Below are 21,365 nucleotides of genomic sequence, written 5' to 3' on the forward strand. Positions count from 1 at the left end.
CATACGACATTGGCGCGCGGATTGTGAGGGGCTCTCTTCGGAGTGCACGGGTTTTTGGAGACCGCCAGAATCCGCTGGCGTAACCGGAAGATGTTCTCCATGAAAGATTTTCAGCTGAGGGAATTCTTTACCTGTGCCAACTGATCGAGGCGGACGTCACTATAATGTAACCCGCCGAAGTCAGGCCCTCACAAATGGGCAGATTGTGTGCCTCTCCGTGCGCTCTTTCGCCAGGGACAATATATGCATTCCAATGGTGATGCTGAATATCTGCTTAAGAACACTGTATGCCGTGCGATTCAAAGTGGGGTATGGAAACGCTTCAAATTGATCGTTGAAATTGCTGAATGTAAACGAATGCGGAGCTTTGCACTCATATACAAGAAATATATTTAACGAACTTTTCCAGCGTTATTTCGTTGTGTAAATGAGTTAATAATAACCATAGAAATATGTAGACTATTTAAACATTGAGAAAACTTGCGTTTTTTTCTGCCAACTCGAAGAGATTAAATTAAATGTCAAATCCACTGATAGGACAGACGCACAAATATAAAAGATATAAATGTTTATTGAATACTCATCTTACAGTCTTGTTTAACTGTGAAAATTCGTTACAAATGGCATCCCCGCATTTCCTTCTTCTCCTGAGTCCTCACAAAGATAACATAAAATTATGGAGTGGGGGGGGGGTCGGGTCGGGCTCGGGCCTGCAAATAAAGTAAATTGATCGGGCTCGGGTCGGGCTTGATTTTTTAGGCCCAAACTAAGGGAAAAAAAAAAAAGGACATACGTATTCATACAGTCAATGGGACAAAAAATACAATTATCCTGCTTCATGTGATGATGTGCGATAAATTATTTCTTACTGTTTACGTACCAAATCTTATTTTATTGTCCTGACAGCAGGCTTTATTTCTTTGCTTGGACATAAGTAAACTGGCATATTGACGCATTCACAAATCACACGATCTGTAAATTCGCTGTCAACAGACCCGTTGCGTTCTACTCGCTGAAACGGTGTTCGATTTCGCGGTGAGGGTGGATTTTAATTCCTCATAACTCCATATGATCATCGCGCATTCCTCCTCCGTGCAGTAAGGTGCCCGTGCCATCGTCACAAGTAGTGTTTGACTCTGGTCTCCGCCCCCTTTTATGTGAATGCGCAGTAACTCTGACTGGGTTGACACAGGTTCGACTAATCAACCTCATAATCAGCGTCGTAGCACCGACTGACCACAAACTAGACAACCAGGTTTTGTCAACTCCGGTTACCCGCTGGTAAACTGGATTACTTCTGGGGAGGTTGAACTCAGTTCGTAGTATAGGCCACAGATCTCAACCCCATAGAAAATCTGAGGAGGGAGTTGAAAGTCCGTGTTGCCCAACGACAGTCCCAAAACATCACTGCTCTAGAGGAGATCTGCATGGAGGAATGGGCCAAAATACCAGCAACAGTGTGTGAAAAGCTTGTGAAGAGTTACAGAAAACATTTGGCCTCTGTTATTGTCAACAAAGGGTACATAACAAAGTATTGAGATGAACTTAATAATACAAATACTTATTTTCCACCATGATTTGCAAATAAATTATTTAAAAATCAAACAATGTGATTTTCTGTTTTTTTTCCCCCACATTCTGTCTATCATGGTTGAGGTTTACCCATGTTAACAATTACATGCCTCTCTAATATTTTCAAGTGGGAGAACTTGTACAATTAGTGGTTGACTAAATACTTATTTGCCCCACTGTATGTAAACTACCAAGGGTCAACAAAACATTGTAACAGTATAAATAAGATACAAACAGTGCAAATGAGAATTATTCCGACTTTAAAGGACCTATCTCCTTGGTGCCATTTCTTTGATGAACCCGATGATCTCACTGTGGTTTATCTTTACAATATTATGACTAACAATATGAATAAGCCTGCTTGGTGACATTACAAAACGCTAATGTTGGTAATCTTACTTTTAAAAAGTAATTAATTACACTTACAAATTACTTCTCCCAAAAAGTATGAGTTAGTAACTCAGTTACCTCATTGTAAGTAATTAGTTACTGATCAAAGTAACTGATGTGACTTTTCAGGTTCTACACGTTATTACCTTTTACATTGTATATCATCTTTCACATCAAATATGTTTATATTTACTGTTTGAATTCAAATGATTTTGTCATTCTACAAAGAAAAAAAAAACAAAAAACAACAGGTCAGCCTTTTTACATTTTTATTTAAAATTAACCTACATTATATAAGAGTGTAACGGTATACAAACATTGACTTTCGAATGCTGTGGAAAAAAGGTTTTCCTGTTGTACTGAAACCCCACCGAACCGTGATCTCCATACCGATGTACGTACTGAATCGTGACTTGCGTGTATCGTCACACCCCTAATATATATAGATGTATTTTTCAATATGCAGGTGAGGCTCTGAAATCTCCTGCCTCCCCTGTCTATACGCTGGTTATTTTGATTAAAAAACATCACACAAGGTTCATGGATACGTTATTCAAGAAAAGTTTAGGTTGGGGGTCGGCAACCCGTTTTTTAAGAGCCGCATGAGGCTCTTTAGCGCTGCCCTAGTGGCTCCCTGGAGCATTTTAAAAAATGTTTAAAAATGGAAAAGGGAGGGAAATATATTTTTTGTTTTGATATAATTCCTATATGAGGACAAAAATGACACAATCATTCTTAACGTTTTCCAATGCTGTAAAAATTTGTAGTCACTGCTGTCCAAAAAAACATTGTTGCTCATTTAATATTCGCAAAAAGGCATTTAGACACTCCACAGAAGTTTTGGCAAAATCTATTGTGGACTGATGAAACCAAATTTGAATTGTTTGGGAGTAACACACAACGTCATGTGTGGAAGAAAAATGGAACAGCTCATTAACAGCAACACCTCATCCCTGCTGTGAAGCATGTTGGAGGGAGCATCATAATTTGGGGCTGTTTTCCTGCCTCAGGGCCTGGAAAACTTGCAATCATTAATGAGAGAATGAATTCAAAAGTTTATCAAGATGTTTTGCAGGAAAACCTGAGGCCGTTTGTCAGACAGTTGAAGCTAAAATGAGGATGGATGCTGCAACAAGACAATGATCCAAAACTCATAAGAAAATCAACTTCAGAATGGTTTCAGAAAAACAAAATACACTTTCTGGAGTGGCCAAGTCAAAGTCCAGTCTCTAACCCCATTGAGATGCTGTGGCATGACCTAACGACAGCGATTCATGCCAGACATCCCAGGAATATGACTGAACTACAGCAGTTTACTAGAGAAGAATTGGTCCTGATCGATGTGCCAGACTGATCTGCAGCTACAGGAAGCATCTGGTTGAAGTTATTGCTGCCAAAGGGGGGCCACAAAATATTAAATGTGATGGTTCACTTACTTATTCCCCCCCCCCCCCCCCCCTTCTGTCTTTGTTTGCATGCTATCCTAATTAAAATATGAAAACCTATAAATGTTTGGGTGGTTTTGGTTAAAGCAGGCACTGTTTTTTCATCCGTGTGATTTTGACAAAGATCAGATCACTTTCGATGGTGATTTTATGAAAAAATGTGAGAAAATCCAAAAGGTTCAGATACTTTTTCATACCACAGTATGTATACATACAAACATAGGAAAACTTCCGTTTCAAAATAGGCCGTTAATTGAAGGTGCGCCTTATAGTATGGAAAGTACGGTTCTTGTTTTGTGTACTGTAATGAAAGAAAAAGGCTTTTTCCCAAAATTGTTCCCACGAAACCAGAAGCATAGAATACAGAGTCCAAAACCTCTTAACACTTGAGTGAATTAACATTCTCAGCAACATATAATAATGGATCAAATATGTCGAGGGAAAACAAACCTCACACATCAGAATAGTGTTAACAATGTGGGATGCACGCAAATAACAGGCAGCTAATCCAAGGTTAATGATGGGCGGGTAAGTCGACAAAGCTCATGTGGCGCGTCTTTCTGCCGTGTCGTCGGTGTTGGAGGGTAGAGGGAGTCAGGCGCCTGAGTAATGAAGGTTGACAGGACACAGGGCTCCTCTCTAATTCAGAAGGAATTCATTATCATTATGCTGGCAAAAAAAAATGTCACCGATTCATCACTCATGTTCTCACAGCACAGCATCTTTGCAGCTAAACATGGAACGTGGGGCCCAGTAAATCTGTACAGGCTTTGTAATTGCAAGGATGAGGTACGACTTTTATTTCCGGAACGTTTCATTTGCTGTCTTACCCAGCGACACGACTGTCAGACGAGGACGCTGCTGGATTGTTGGCTCTCCTGTTGGGAATGAAGATTTGCTGTTTAGAAACAAGCACCTTCTTTTACAGTATGCACTCATTGTCTAAAGCCAAACGGCCGCATTTATGGCAATAAGATCTCACGTTGGTCAGACCAGTTTAATTTTGGTCAAAAGGGTTAACGCACTGGCTGTCGTTTACGTCAAGCAACGTCCATGGCATTGGAAGTTGAGCATTCATTGCCAGTCCTACCAGTGTAAGTGAATTGGACATCTATTGTTGTCAATGGCAGGTAATGAGTTCATTTTGAGTTACATCCATGTCATTTTAAGATGCTTACGTGTCACTTCCAGTCAATTTTGAATCATTTCCTGTTGATTTTTTGGGCATTTCCGGGCTGCTTCATGTTGGTTTTCGGGGAATTTGAGTTTGGCACCCCTGCAGTATAAGTAAATTGGACGTCTATTGTTGTCAATGGCAGGCAATGAGTTCATTTAGCATTTTCCTGTTGGTTTAAAGTGCTAGCGACAGCAAAAAGCATGTTTATTTTATATTTCACGTGTTATTTTATGATCCTGAATGAAATGGACAGCATAAATGTGTGTGAAATCGATTGATTTATATATTCACTTTTTTGAATCCCGCACCATGAAAATGAATAACTTCCTGTATTGAGGACGAATGCGAATGTGACGTCACCTGGGTCAGCATCTCACAATACAGCATTGCTTTATAGCATGCAGATGGACTGCAGATTCAGCTGATTTTACGGATTAATTTGTTTATTTTTCGCATCACGCCAGCCAAATGTGCTGCAGGGTTTTGTTGCTGCACCAGGGAGAGGCATCTGAGCCTTTTTGGGTTTCGAAAAGTTCCAGCTCACCCCGAGATTGGCCAAAACAAGTCCTATAACTGTGGGACCATTGATTTATGACGAAGTGAGTAAACATCGTGTTTTGTATTGTGTCAAATACTGGGATCATGGCACACGTTTTAATACGGCGGTAGCTTGCATTTTGTGGCTGACAATGCTCCTTGTCCACAGCAAATGCCACTCGGCCCACGACCAACTGCTTGTCGCACACACCCCTCGGTCCTCTTTGCGTGCCCGCCGGGAGAGCGCTATCCTCTGTTTATGCTCGTGCGGTTCTCCATATCGTCCAGACTTCCAGCCCCCTCTGCCCTCTTCGTGTGCCCGGCAATAGACCACTATCCTCGAGTTGGGATCGGGCAGCTCACCTCCTCCGATGTCGGCCAGTTTGTCCGGCGGTCATTCTCTAGCTACTTCCCCGGCAAACGAGCTCTCCTGCCCGCAGCAGGGGAACAACGAGCTGTAACTTGCTCGCCGCCGGGAGGTTGCCGATCGGCGAAGACAATCGACAACCCTGCCGCCGTGTGTTATGATCCGGGGTAGTTTTGTGTGATTTTTCGCTTCGAAAGGCTAGAACAGGGGTGTCCAAACTTTTTGCAAAGGGGGCCAGATTTGGTGTGGTAAAAATGTGGGGGGCCGACCTTGGCTGACATTCTTTACGTAGAACAATATATTTAAGCAAATTTTAGCAAGCCATTCTGTGTGTCACATTTGCTTTATTATTTTTTTTTTTAATTAATAATTTCAACGATCTCGCAACTAGCCTTTGTGGCGTTCGACTCTCGGTACCTTGCTGCTGTGAAATTAAACTAGCTTCAAGTTGCTTCAATTTCTCGCTGCGTATCTTCCCTGTAATCTTGTCGTACATGTCAGCGTGTCTTGTTTGGTAATATCGCCTCACATTGAATCAACTGTCTCTTTGTAAATGAGGCAGACACAGTTGTGGGTATTTTAGTGACGAAATATTCCAATTTCCACCTATCCTTGAAGCGTCGGCTGTCGCAGTGAACGATTTTTCTTTTTTTGTTGGTTTTCGCCATTTTAGAAAATTGGAAGTAAAGGGTCACACGGGGTAACATTACTTAGAGTGCTGCTGCCTTTTAGTGGGTAAATGAGGAGCAGCATTTAATGTGTAAGCTACTTCATATGCTGGTAGCACTACTGCTAACCAATTTATTAAGTCTGTGTGCGGGCCAGACGTTATTGATCTTATGACAGAGGCTGAATGGGATGGATGAAATTTGAAGGATGAAATTTGACCACGGGTCACATTTGGCCCCCGGGCCGCACTTTGGACATGTCTGGGCAAGAATAAGACTTTATAACGCCGCTCGGTTTGGGTTAGCATGTCGGCTAGCTGTCACGCCTCCTAGTGTGTTTACTCTCTCCGAAGACGGGGCAGGGAAATGACAAAAGCCGGTGGTATAAAATATCATTCGGGAGGTGCAAGAAGTCGGCAGTTTTGACCACTATGGAGTAATTTTGCCATGTCGTGCTGAATAAATGCATTTTTAATATTTCCTATTCCATTCAGCACAAGCCTGTTATTTGTCATGACTATACCATTGATTTAGCAATTGGGGAAAAAGACTTAGATAAAAAGAATACCCTGTAAAAATATTAGAGTAGAGATATTGAAACAATTACATTTTGCTGCTCTCTTCGTCGCATTTTCCTCGTTCGGGAATAAAACTGTTGGCTTCGTTTCCCTTCCTGTTTGTTTGGGGCATTTTTGGGTCACTTCCTTGTTAATTCATTGACTGCTATTGATGGTGCCATTTTGATGGGAGGGGGGATTTTTTTGGATAATTCCGAGTTGCTTCCTGGCATTTCCAGATTATTTTCAGTTGATTTGGTGTCACTTCCTGTTGGTTTTGGGTCACTTCCTCATCAACGCATAGGCTAGAACTGACGGTGCTAGACGTCCAATTAATTCTGACCAGGATGGGGCAAGTAACGATTGTAACTGCGGACAGAAAATTGAGTCAAGTGCACGCACTCAATCACATAAACTACAGTTTTACGGTGCCAATATCAAAATAAAAGCAATTGATCTTGTAAGTACAGGAAGAATGAGCTACAATCTCGCAGATTGGACCCCCTTGCGGGCCCGATATTTGACAGCCTTGGTCTAAAGATCTTTTATTTCAGTCTCTGCTTTTGTGATCTCCTGCAGCCATACGGCCAGATACACTGCATACGCGCTTCTCAAATCAAGTTTCCAGCTGCTTTTTGACCGCAAATGTTCAAAGGACTAAATAAACTTAAGAGCGCACGTGAGGAGGAGCCAATAGACTGAAAGTGCATTGACGTGACCAGATGTTTGTTTCTATTTTTACTATTGTGCTCAGACTCTTACTTTCTACTCTTTTAAAGCCGTAGGGTGGAAAAGAAAATTGGTTGAAACTGATGTTTTATGGTATCCTCTTAAGCAGAGAAAATGACTGTTAAAAACATTAAAAAGAGGGCGGAGTCACCAGACGTTTAGCCTGGGCTCCTGGATGAACTGCTGCACTTCGCTCATGATTTCAATTTGGGTGAGCTTAAAAGTACTATACGGAATTTTTGGTGCTAATTGAAAATAATTTTCTACTCCATTCATGCTCCCTCTACCGATGCCCTGACATTTGAACTGAAACTGCCCCAAAAAGCCCATTTTCCTTTCGATAGAGAGTGTTCAGGTCGAACACTCTGTGCTTGTCCTCAGGCATTCCCGGGGCAGCAACGGTGTTTCACAGAGCTTTTGCCTAGTCTCTGCTTTGCAAAAACACTTATCTAACGCACTTAAGACTTGCATCCAACTGTAAACAATTACGCTTGCTGTTTTTACCTTTCTGGTGCTGATTTGATGGGCAAATGCTTGTTGCAAACACAAGCTTAACACAGGGTGCAGTAGGTTGATTCTCATGAAAGCTACGCATGACGCTATTGAAGGACATTTGCCAAAGCTAGCTTAAAATAGCAGAATGCTATGATGACTGTCATATTCTTTTCAACAGTTTGAGCTCACAAATATTTTGGTTACGGTAAAATATCTGATTAATTTCTAAAATTATGTTAGACTAGAAAATGCTATTTCTGAAGAAGTTGCAGTGGTAGCTTTGCTGAGATGGTTTGTATATCGGGTCACTTCCTGTTGATTTGGGGGCATTTTGGGTTCACCTCATGTACATATTGTTTGCCTGGAACTCCAGACTCACTGTTGTTCCAGCGATAGTCCGGCAACCGTTCCGTGGATCAAATTTCCAGGGCGAAGCAGCCACACCAAACAGACAGCGGAGTGGACCAATCAGCGACGGGCGGACATGACGTTGGTAAAGCGACAAGAAACTCTAGCGCGAGGAAGTAAACGTACGAGGAGAACGGAGAGGTTTTTTCAACATGGCTAGCGCGAGACAGTTGCTGGGGTTTTAAGGACTGGTTGTGTTTTTGGTTATTTAAAACTGAATGTACCGCAGATTGGAACATATTCTCGGCTATCCTGTTCGCCATCTGTGTTGTTGTGGAGACGACTTCTGACGTGTAAGAGTGACGTTGCTCGTTAAGAAAACGTCACACAAATAAACGAATTTGATTGCACGGATTATTTTGTTCTGGCTCGAGAGGCCAATGAGGAGCTGGGTCAAAGACTGTTCTCCCGGTGTTTAAAAAATACCGGGAGAACAGTCTGGCTATGCCAGGCAAACATATAGTATCACTTCCTGTTGATTTTGACTAAAGATGCACCGATACCGATACTAGTATCGGCAGGGGGCGCCGATCTGGCCCGAAATGGTGGTATCAGTATCGGCGAGTACCAACAAAGACGGCGCCGATACCATTTACCGGTCCATTATCATAACATTTGACCACAGCCTTTTTCTCCTCCTGGCGCTCACTACACTCTGTCTCTGTGTTGTGTGATGACACGTGAACACCAAGCAGCTATCGCTATTGGCCTGCTCCAGACCAATGAGAGCGGGCCAATAGCCACTCCTGACCAATCAAAAGGGGGCTTTTTCATATGGACGAAAAACAAACCAGGAAATATGGCGGCGCCGCGACAGTCGGGAAATATTTCCAAATAGAAATCCCGTCGTTTAAAATCAATGGCTGCATCCAAGATTTGCGGCCTGAAAGTTTGGAGATGGGGAGTTAAATCGGCCAGTTTCAATACCTCGAACTTGATAAAACATTTGAAGACGAAACGTGAACGAACACAACGAGTTTGAGCCTGCAAGAGCAGGACTGCTATCTAGAGGAAGAAGGCCGCTGGACTGGAGCAACAATCTCTGGTCAGTTCACTTCGTCTACTTTACTTTTATTGTCTTTTACTGAAAGAAATGCCGCAGTAATTTGGGAAGTGTTTCCAAAGTATTGTTGCCACCTTTCAGAAATAGAAATAAGGGACTCCCACCTCCCGAAAAAACAGGAGAGACGGGATGCTGTGGTCAATTATTATTACTTATAATTGTTAGCGTCCGCAAATGCGGAAACAAGGTTGAACCTCGAAGCAGACAACAAGCGGGGGATACATAAAAGGGTTTAATGCTTGCAAACAAAAAATAACACCCGATCGCGGGACAGTAGAAATAGCAAAAGGAGTCCGTGACAGCAGGTCGACGGACAAACTAAGACGATAGGCAGCGGTTACAAATGAGAGCAGCACACTAACAGAAAAACCCAATGCAGGGGCATAACAAGCAAATGTAGCGAGATTATTGTGCCAGATGTCAAATAGCGATCAGCAAGGCAAATATCTCGGCAGCCTTCTCTGAGATCACCCGTGCTTAAATGCTGCGTTGATGAGCCTGCATTGGATTCAAGTGCCACGCCCCCACGCCCAGCAACAAAACACAATCTAACCAGCGACAGAATGTGACAATAATTTCATGAAAGTTGCACTGTTTGGAGTTTGAGAGGTTTAAAAAAGTTTATTCAGTTCATTCAGAGTTTATTATTATGAATTTATTTTTACTTTCTTACTGTCGGGCTAGTATATACATGTTTTATTAATTTCACAAATTTAGCACTATTTTGGCCTTTGAGAGCGGAAGGTTTATTCAACTATTGTCTACTAGGGTTTAGTGTACTTTTTCCTATTTTGCAAAGGTAAGCAACAGCCTGACAAAGCCTTGATAGCAATGATTTCACATCCAATTATGTAGCTCTTTGAAAAAAAAAAAAAAAAAAAAAATTAAGAAAGAAAAAAAATATATATATATATAATCGGGGTGGTATCGGTATGGTATAGGTATCGGCCGATACTGCACAGCCAGGTATCGGTATCGGGGCCAAAAAATGGTATCGGTGCAACACTAATTTTGACACATTCCTGAGTCACTTCCTGTTCATATCGGGTCACTTCCTGTTGATTTTGGGGCATCTCAGTGTCACTTCCTCTAGATATCAGGTCACTTACTGTTGATTTTGGGTCATTTCAAGATCACTTCCTGTGAATTTGAGGCCATTTTGGGTACATTTCCTGTACAAATTGTATCTCTTCCTGTTGATATCATGTCACTTGGGTTGGAGATAATTAGGAGTAAATGCACAAGTTTTTGTGCTATTGAAATGAATGGTGGGCAAATAGGGCCAGTGGAAATCAATGGGGAATTTTGCTCAATAGAAATGAATGGGTATTTTTTGGGCAAATTTTGGCTGAACCGTACGTTTTTAACAAAATCTGAATAGAACTTTTGTGTCTCTTGGAGTACTCATTAAAAAATGTATTTTATTTTATTTTTTTTATGCATAGACAAGTTTCCTGAGCGAAATATGGGCGGCGCCATCTTGTAAAATGTCTGCTCCGAACTTCCGGTTTAGAAAGAACAACATGAACTGCGGTTGAAGTAAGCAGTGTGTTGACAAAGTTAAAACTGTCAAAGTTAAAACTAAAATCAAGCCAGAGGAACCCACAGAATCTCCAAAAATGGATTCAGCATGACGTTGATGAGACGTAGATGAGATTGTTTGATTGTTCTTATCACCTCGTTGATCATTCTTGGACAAAATTATAACAACCTGTCTGCCTGTGTTGAAGTGAGGTATAGATTGATACGTTGGCCACTTCACTGACCAAAATGAGGTGAAATGACAAATTATATTACATTTGCCGAATGCAGAAGGGCTGACATGGATTTTGTTGTTACAAGGAAATACTACCAGGTATGTACATATAAACAAAAATAGTATTTCATTTTTATTGCAGATATTGATCGCAATAAAACATTTGGACAACATGATTCCATATCTTGTTTTATTTAAAACGATTGGTGCATGTGCAAAACAGGTCAATAAATCACAATTTATAAAATTATTGGAAAAATAGCAGATGAGAACGTGATATCAGACAGCAGAGCTCCGCAGCCTCGCCAAACTTTCAACTGACATTACAGCCTCCTGACGGGCTTTCTCCCGCTGCCCTCGGTAATTCCAGCTCCAATAGCGTATTTTAAAGTTGCTGCAGTCAAAAAAGCTCATAGTTGGATCTGGGATCGAGCTGACGGTCTGCTGCGAGATGAGCCACTAACTCCAGCCCCAGCCTCTCGGCCGCCCCGGGGTATAACGACTAGTGTTGCACCGATACCATTTTTTGGCCCCGATACCGATACCTGGCTGTGCAGTATCGGCCGATACCGATACCATACTGATACCACCCCGTTTATATATATATACAGTGCCTTGCAAAAGTATTCGGCCCCCTTGAACCTTGCAACCTTTCGCCACATTTCAGGCTTCAAACATAAAGATATAAAATTTTAATTTTTTGTCAAGAATCAACAACAAGTGGGACACAATCGTGAAGTGGAACAAAATTTATTGGATAATTTAAACTTTTTTAACAAATAAAAAACTGAAAAATGGGGCGTGCAATATTATTCGGCCCCCTTGCGTTAATACTTTGTAGCGCCACCTTTTGCTCCAATTACAGCTGCAAGTCGCTTGGGGTATGTTTCTATCAGTTTTGCACATCGAGAGACTGACATTCTTGCCCATTCTTCCTTGCAAAACAGCTCGAGCTCAGTGAGGTTGGATGGAGAGTGTTTGTGAACAGCAGTCTTCAGCTCTTTCCACAGATTCTCGATTGGATTCAGGTCTGGACTTTGACTTGGCCATTCTAACACCTGGATACGTTCATTTTTTAACCATTCCATTGTAGATTTGGCTTTATGTTTTGTATCATTGTCCTGTTGGAAGAGAAATCTCCGTCCCAGTCTCAGGTCTTGTGCAGATACCAACAGGTTTTCTTCCAGAATGTTCCTGTATTTGGCTGCATCCATCTTCCCGTCAATTTTAACCATCTTCCCTGTCCCTGCTGAAGAAAAGCAGGCCCAAACCATGATGCTGCCACCACCATGTTTGACAGTGGGGATGGTGTGTTCAGGGTGATGAGCTGTGTTGCTTTTACGCCAAACATATCGTTTTGCATTGTGGCAAAAAAGTTCAATTTTGGTTTCATCTGACCAGAGCACCTTCTTCCACATGTTTGGTGTGTCTCCCAGGTGGCTTGTGGCAAACGTTAAACGAGACTTTTTATGGATATCTTTGAGAAATGACTTTCTTCTTGCCACTCTTCCATAAAGGCCAGATTTGTGCAGTGTACGACTGATTGTTGTCCTATGGACAGACTCTCTCACCTCAGCTGTAGATCTCTGAAGTTCATCCAGAGTGATCATGGGCCTCTTGGCTGCATCTCTGATCAGTTTTCTCCTTGTTTGAGAAGAAAGTTTGGAAGGACGGCCGGGTCTTGGTAGATTTGCAGTGGTCTGATGCTCCTTCCATTTCAATATGATGGCTTGCACAGTGCTCCTTGAGATGTTTAAAGCTTGGGAAATCCTTTTGTATCCAAATCCGGCTTTAAACTTCTCCACAACAGTATCTCGGACCTGCCTGGTGTGTTCCTTGGTTTTCATAATGCTCTCTGCACTTTAAACAGAACCCTGAGACTATCACAGAGCAGGTGCATTTATACGGAGACTTGATTACACACATTTGGATTCTCTTTATCATCATCGGTCATTTAGGACAACATTGGATCATTCAGAGATCCTCACTGAACATCTGGAGTGAGTTTGCTGCACTGAAAGTAAAGGGGCCGAATAATATTGCACGCCCTACTTTTCAGTTTTTTATTTGTTAAAAAAGTTTAAATTATCCAATAAATGTTGTTCCACTTCACGATTGTGTCCCACTTGTTGTTGATTCTTGACAAAAAAATTAAATTTCATATCTTTATGTTTGAAGCCTGAAATGTGGTGAAAGGTTGCAAGATTCAAGGGGGCCGAATACTTTTGCAAGGCACTGTATATATATATTTTTTCCCAAAGAGCTACATAATTGGATGTGAAATCATTGCTATCAAGGCTTTGTCAGTCTGTTGCTTACCTTTGCAAAATAGTAAAAAGACTAGTACAAAGTATAATACGAGCCCAACAGTAAGAAAGTAAAAATAAGTTCATAATAATTAACTCTGAATGAACTGAGTAAACTTTTTTTAAACCTCTCAAAGGCCAAACAGTGCAACTTTCATGAAATTATTGTCACATTCTGCTGGTAGTATATTGTGTTTTGTTGCTGGGCTGTTAGTGGGGGCGTTCCTGACGTCGCACCTGAATCCAATGCAGGCTCATCAACGCAGCATTTAAGCACGGGTGAGCTCAGAGAAGGCTATCGAGATATCTGCTTTGCTGATCGCCATTTGACATCTCACACTATAGTCTCGCTACATTTGCTTGTTACGCCCCTGCATTGGGTTTTTTCCTACTAGTATGCTGCACTTGTTTGTAACCTCCACCCTGTGCAGGTATTTGAGTGTTTTAATTTTGGCTTTTTGGCTCGCTGCCTATCGTCTTATTTAACCTGCGAGTTTGTAGTATTGAGCTCCGTCGACCTGCTGTCACGGACTCCTTTTGTTATTTCTACTATCCCGCGATCGCGTGTTATTTTTTGTTTGCAATCATTAAACCTTTGTACGTATCCCCCGCTTGTTGTCCGCTTCAAGGTCCAACCTTGTTTCCGCATTTGTGGACGCTAACAATTATAAGTAATATTAATTGACCACAGCATCCTGTCTCTCTATTAGCCTCCTTTTTCGGGAGGGGGGGGGAGTCCCTTATTTCTATTTCTGAAAGGTGGCAACCCTACTTTGGAAAAAGTTCCCAAATTACTGCAGGATTTCTTTAAGTAAAAGACAAAGTAAAGTTGACGTAGCGAACTGACCAGAGATTGTTGCACCGGTCCAGTGCCCTTCCTCTGGATAGCAGTCCTGCTCTTGCAGGCTCAAACTCGTTGTGTTCGTTCACGTTTCGTCTTCAAATGTTTTATCAGGTTCGAGGTATTGAAACTGGCCGATTTAACTCCACATCTCGAAACTTTCAGGCCGCAAATCTTGCATGCACCCATTGATTTTAATTGACGGGACTGCTATTTTGAAATATTTCCCGACCGCCGCCATGTCGGCGCCGCCATGTCGGCGCCGCCAAGCGGCCTTGTCATTGGTCAGGAGTGGCTATTGGCCCGTTCTCATTGGTCTTGAGCAGGCCAATAGCGATAGCTGCTTGGTGTTCACGTTTCATCACACAACACAGAGACAGAGTGTAGTGAGCGCCAGGAGAAAAAAAAAGGCTGCGGTCAAATGTTATAATAATGAACCGGTAAATGGTATCGGCGCCGTCTTTGTTGGTACTCGCTGATACCGATACCATTTCGGGCCGGATCGGCGGCCCCTGCCGATACTAGTATCGGTATCGGTGCATCTTTAATAACGACGTAGTCTCAATATACAGTATGTTACAGTATATACAGTAAGTTGCTGTGAGGCACATCAACTTATCTTCTATTGTCTAACAGCGTTTTCCAACTGTAAACAAAAACAAAAAAAAACTTGCATGTAAAACTTGCATGTATGCGTTGACATAATTGTGCCATGCTACACGTACTGATTAGCAACAGGCTAGCAGCCACAGCAGTACAGTAGTTGTAGTAAATATTAAAGATAATTTCAATCATCATCGTAATAACAATATCAAAGGCAACAAGTAGTTTCATGCGCAAGATTTTAGCTTTAGTATTATTTGAGCACTGGACACATGAAAATGCAGGGATAGGAAGAACATACCTTCCATAACACAGCGGAAACATGGCTACAAAAACACCTGGTCTTTTTAGTGGCACAAGCTTTGGTTCCAAATCTGCCTCCATGAACATGTTGTCCTCCCCTGTCATGATGATGGCAGATGGATGCGGTATTTCCAAATTGTCTTTTTAAAGGGATTTTGGTGAGTACTGTTACTCCAGCTCCACTGTTGTTTTGGATGGAGAAATTCTAAAACGGAAGTTGCTAGCAGACATGCAGAAGTAAAGCAGAAGTACCTCGGAAACTTCTCTATAAATGATGTGATTTGGGGGGGAAAATGTTAGACAGGTAGCAGCATTTTTGGGCAAACGGTCATTTTTGGGGTGTCAAGGAAAAAGAGCCTGGGTCGCATGAGAATTCCTGTCGTTTCCTTGTATGAACAGTGTCGGTGTTTTAAAAGGTTTTGGCTGGGAAGAAACGCCATTGGAAAAATGTTATAATATTAGAGATGGTAGCTTTACATCAATAAGCAACCTTAAGAGAGTTCATATTACCTTGGCCTGTGTCTATTCATTTTAGCAAACAGGAGACGGAGGACTTGCTCCTTTTGCTCCCAAGTTAGGTCTGAAATTTCCACTTTACTTCCTGGTACAGGCATCCTGAAAGATGTTTATTCTACAGTAAGTGATGAAGAATCATCTCACAGCATTGATGGAATGTTCACCTACCACTTTGTGGCCTCCTCCATATCTGAGTATACAGAGTTGGTGCTGTGCGGAGTGTTTTGGAAGGTGCGGATGGGCGGGAACTTCATCCTTCCCGCTGTTGCTTGTTTGAGAGCCCACCGGTGAGCCTGCTCTGCTTCCTTCTTGTACTGCAGCCGACTGGCCGCCATCTCCTCCTTCACCAGAACCAAAGACTCATGGAAAAAGCGCTCCAGCTCGGAGCGTTGCTCCATGACGGCGCTAGCTAGCCCCTTGATACGCTTCAGTTCCTTCTCCCGCGCGGAGAGCTCCCTCTGAAGCTTGTCTAGCTCTGCCTCACCGGCCTGGGTGATGAGCAGCATCGTCTTCTCGCAGCGCTCTTGTTCGTCCCTCTTATCTTCTGCATTTCGCTCCAGAAGAGCTATCTTCTCTTTCAAATGGGTAAGCTCTTCTTTTTGGGTGACCATCAGAGCTGCATTTTTCTTTGCCAGCATCTGCAGTGTCTTCTGAAGGAGTGGACAAAAGACAAAGATCTTTCTCATTTAATGCACAATATGGGTTAAAATTAAGGCTGCAACAAATAATCGATTAAAATCGATTAATAAATGAATTGCCAACAAATTTGATATTCCCAATTTTTGCTGGCAGCTATGAGCAGTCCCGTTTGGGTCTTTGTTTGGGTGTAATGTGAGGCTGAGTGTGCACACCAGTGATTAGAGCAAGGGAGAGAGAGTTCACTGCTACACTCAGGTTGGGTTGCTGAATCAATAACTTTACTAAGTGTCAAGAGTTAGATTGTCTTATGCGTTGTGAGTAAATGAAGCAAATTGTATTGTTTGTATTCTTTGTTGATGAGACATTACTACTTAGCACAGAGCGCTAAGCTAGTCAGCGATGATGCTAATTAGTTTCTTAAGTGTCCGTTTGTATTGTGTTTTGGAGAAGCATATTAGCACTTGAGTTATTGTTAGATTGGGCTTGGCAAGGCAAAGGCCCACATATGAAAATTTCCTTCTTTTTTAAATGGCTTTTCTTTGGCGCTTCGCACAGGCCAAATCGTTTGACCAACTGTCACCATTCAAATATCAAAATGACTGAAATTTTCCCGTGACGCAGGGAATTTTTCGAATGACCCCCCAAAAATTAAGAAAAAAAATTCCAAATGCGTCTTGTCCTACAATTTTTGACTACATCACATAATTTACACATAAAAAATTCCAGGACAGTAAGGGGCCAAACAGTTTCCCATTCATTTGGGATTGAATGCCATTGCCATGTACATATTCATTGCTAATGGCAAACATGTCCCCATAATTTTTAATGGCAGGAAAACATAGGTCGTTGTGATTTTTGACCGCTTACCATTAAAGCCCATTAACATTCAACTGAGTCCCATGTAAGTCAATAGCATTGACAGCCATGTACGTCCAAATGGCTGCTTCCTGTTTATTTGGGTTCATTTCCAAGTTACTTTCTGTTGATTTGGTGTCACTTCCCGTTGGTTTTGGGTCACTGCCTTGTTCACTCATTGACTGCTAGGAAAAGGCAATTTTCGGGCATTTCAGAGCTGCCTTCTGTTGATTATGGGGCATTGCCAGGTTACTTCCTTTTGATTTGGTGTCACTTTTTGTTGGTTTTGGGGCATTTTCTGGGTCACTTCCTTGTTCACTGACTGCTATTGACTGCACCATTTTGACTGGGAAGGGCCATTTTTGGGGCATTTATAGATTAGTTCCTGTTGATTTGGTGTCATTTCCTGTTAGTTTTTGGGCATGTTTGGGTCACTTCTTGTGCACTTTTTGACAGCGCTATTTTGACAGTGAAGAGGCGATTTTTTCGGGCATTTCCGTGCTGCTTTTGTAACACGTGGCAGGGCAGGATGCGTGCATAAAAGGTAAAAAAGGAAGCAGACTTCCACTCATGCACTTTTATTACACAAAAAAAATAAATTCAGCTCGACTACTCGAAACTTGGGAGTGCAACGGACCACGCACAAGCGGTCACAATTGACTCCCACAAAAAGTGAGTAGCAACTGAAGAAGAAAACACAGTGTGGTGGATGTCGTAAGGAACAAATAGGAACACCGAGTTGACCGTTACATAGTCCCCCCTGATGAGAAAAAACCTTTCCACAGCCGAACACAGCTGGTGATGAACAATAAAACAGGTAAACAGCATAGACAACTGAAAAGGCTGAAAGGCACATAGGGTAAAGACCACATGAAAATTAACAAAAATAAATGCACATTGAATTTTTTCTCTTTGAACAGCAAAAGCATGAAAAAGATGAACCTCAATTACAACAACAAACATGGGCAAATATGGTAACCAAATTAACACATGATAAAGAATGGTCTTACAAAACAGTGCCAACAGCCAGAAACTGCTTGGTCCAGGTTAAGTCTGTCAGTGTGAAAGACATTGGTCCATTTAATATCAACCCAACCAGATGTCATTCTAGGGCAACGTTTGGGCCTGAGGTGGTATCTCCTAGAGCATCCAGGAAATAGACGGATCCCAATCCAATGTTGACAGCAGCGATCAGACCGTCACATCCAAGAAATAGACGGATACCTCTCACGTTAATTTCTCAGCCGCGGCTGGGAAAATTCCGATCATCAGAGGCACAGACAAACGATAACCGAAATAAACTGACAAACAATTCAACCAGCATGTTTTCAAACGTAGCAGCTCAGAACTACGTTTGCCATAATGCCTAGCATGGTTTAGCTTACTGATAGCTAGCTGAGGCAAAAATTAAACTTTGCTATAAAAGTTTACAATCATCGGCATCGCAACGATGTGACACCAAACGGGATTTTACAGTCAAAGCTCCGACAGAAGTCAACAGTTGCCATTATATATGTATTCATCGTAAAAAACTTAACAACTGGGCAGGCGTTGTGGCCAAATCGTCAACCCAGTAGATGGCGGTACTGCCTCATGATAGGGGTAAACTGCCAACAAAAACAAGAAGAACTACTCCTTCCTTCCGTACTACTACGAGCCATTGTCAAGGCAGGTGCTGCAACCCAGCGGCCGGAGGGATTCTCTTCAAATTGATCCCGTGAAAAATCATAAAACCCGGACATTTTTATGAATTTATAAAACCCGCTTGGACGACGAGGATACTACGTGAAAGTAGGACTTGTCCGGGCAAAAGAGGACGTTTGGTCACCCTAGACCAGTACTTCTCAAATAGTGGGGCGCGCCCCCCTGGGGGGGCGCAGAGCGATGCCAGGGGGGGCGCATGTGTCCTCGGGGAACATGCTTTTTTTTTTTTTTTTTTTTTTTTTGCCGTACTGGAATAACGTGTACTTGCACATCCACTCAGTGGGTGGCAGTGGCGCTCTCATTTACAGAGTGCGTTCAGTATTTTTGAACTAAGGAAGAGCACTCAGCGCACAGAAAACAGATATGAAGAGCAGTGCGCCGCCGCCGTTTTCGAAAGCCGTTTTCCAACCGGACTCACTCACGCAGCGACCCACGGTCTTGTCGGGTTCTCACGTCGCCGCCCGAGAAGTGCCATTTTCGGCTTGGGATCGTCACGTCGACCGCCCTCACCTACGGTTCTACCTCGGCCGCCGAGAATGCGCTTTTTTCGTGCCGTTTGCCTTTTAGCTTTGACTTTTAATACAGTGTGTGATGAGGAAAGACCACTGTTTACTGTGTCCAAAAATATTTATAGCGGACAGCCAGAAGCCAAATCAATTAAGACGCCACTTAAAGACATTCGACCCCAATCTCATTGATAAGCCGCTTGATTGTTTTTCAGCGAAAACATGCCGAATATTGCCAACAATCGTCCTGCTTTGTCAGTGTTATATCAGTAAACCAGTGAGCATTGATCGCATGCTCATTGCAAAATAACTCCACATCATTGCAAAGGAGGTAATACTGAGTGTGAGCAGCAAAAATAAAAACTGTCCTTCTGTCCAAGGACACTCTTTTTTTTCTTTTATTCACTTTTGTCTTTTTCGGTCAAATTTTTTGGCATATTGTCCCCATGAGTGAATGTTTCTAATCAATTCGAATTTGTTATTATTTACTGATTTTATTACATTTTATTTTTCTGTATCAAATGGTCAAAAATGTAACGAGTGTATTTTTACAGTTTGAACGTTGACTTTTATTTTTTAATTCAGGCAAATTGATGCTCGTCAAGTCTTCTCTGTTACAAACAAAACAACGTTAATAAAGTTATACTTTATTATAAGTTGATCTGTTACTTTTTTTCTTTATTAGAAAAAAAGGACACAGTGTTAGGCAGATGCGTATTTATGATAGTAATTTTATAGACAAATGATACTATTTACAGTGGCGGCAGATAGTTCGGGGGGGGGGGCGCGAAACATTTACGTCTTGCTTGGGGGGGGGCGTAACAGAAAATAATTGAGAAGCACTGCCCTAGACTGAGTGGAAACACAAAGAGCTTTTCATGTTGAAATTCTTGCGAATAAATGCTGAAACCCCTGAATTCTTTATTGATATGGGCGTAAAACAGTCTCGGTTCTTGGTTAAAAGCAAAAAAAAAACAAAAAAAAAACAAACAAAAAAAAACGGGCAGATAGCATTTATTTTAAGTAAATATGTCAGATGTGCGGCTAGTCTTTAAGCCACTGTGGCGCCGCCTTATCACCTTAAAGAGCTTTTTACGTTGAAAATTATTTTGAATAAATGCTTGAATCCCTGATTTCTTTATAGATATGGATGTAAAACAGTCTCAATTCTTGGTTAAAAGCAAAAAACGGGGAGTCAGCATTTATTTTACGTACATATGTCGAATGTGCTGCTAGTCTTTGAGCCAATGGTCTCCAAACTATTCCACATAGGGCTGCAGTGGGTGCAGGATTTCATTCCAACAAAATAAGACCATATCTTTTACCAATCTGGTGTTTTATAAGTGGAATCAGTCGATTGCAATCAGGTGCTGATGGTTTTAGAAGAAACCACATTGGTTAAAAGGTCTGTGCTTGATCGGTATGAACAAAAACCAGGACCCACAGCGGCCCTCGAGGACCAGTTTGGAGACACCTCCTTTAAGCCACAGTGGCGCCACCTTATCACCACAAAGAGCTTTTTACATTAAAAATTATTTTGACTAAAAGCTTAAATCCCTGAATTATTTACAGATATAAATGTAAAACCGTCTCGAGTCTTGGTTAAAAGCAAAAAACTGGGCAGTTAGCATTATTTTACATAAATATGCCGAATGTGCTGCTAGTCTTTAAGCCACTGTGGTGCTGCCTTAACACCACAAAGAGCTTTTTACATTGAAAATTCTTGTGAATAAATGCTTAAATCCCTGAATTCTTTATAGTTATGGATGTAAAACAGTCTTGATTGTTGGTTAAAAGCAAAAAAAAAAAAAAAAAACAAGCAGTTAGCATTTATTTTACGTAAAAATTGCGAATTATGACGCCAATGCCGTAGCTGTTCATTTCTCCCATTGATTTTTTTTCACAATGTTTCAAAATGCATGCATGGT

The 21,365-nt window shown here is 41.8% G+C and overlaps 1 protein-coding gene across 1 annotated transcript in view; it reads right to left on the reverse strand.

Annotated features, from left to right (window-relative positions):
- Positions 1–3,484: 3,484 nt before the first annotated feature.
- LOC130930607 (basal body-orientation factor 1-like) overlaps positions 3,485–21,365 on the reverse strand; it is a 51,015-nt gene continuing 33,134 nt past the window's right edge. Inside the window, exons 8-11 of the mRNA XM_057858570.1 lie at positions 15,902–16,383; positions 15,728–15,832; positions 4,238–4,285; positions 3,485–4,046 (exon numbers count right to left, since the gene is read on the reverse strand). Coding sequence (XP_057714553.1) covers positions 3,911–4,046; positions 4,238–4,285; positions 15,728–15,832; positions 15,902–16,383 — 771 coding nt within the window. The 3' untranslated portion in view covers positions 3,485–3,910. The remainder of the gene's footprint in view (positions 4,047–4,237; positions 4,286–15,727; positions 15,833–15,901; positions 16,384–21,365) is intronic.

The sequence above is a fragment of the Corythoichthys intestinalis genome, chromosome 15, assembly GCF_030265065.1.
Source record: "Corythoichthys intestinalis isolate RoL2023-P3 chromosome 15, ASM3026506v1, whole genome shotgun sequence".
NCBI classification, from domain to species: Eukaryota; Metazoa; Chordata; class Actinopteri; order Syngnathiformes; family Syngnathidae; genus Corythoichthys; species Corythoichthys intestinalis.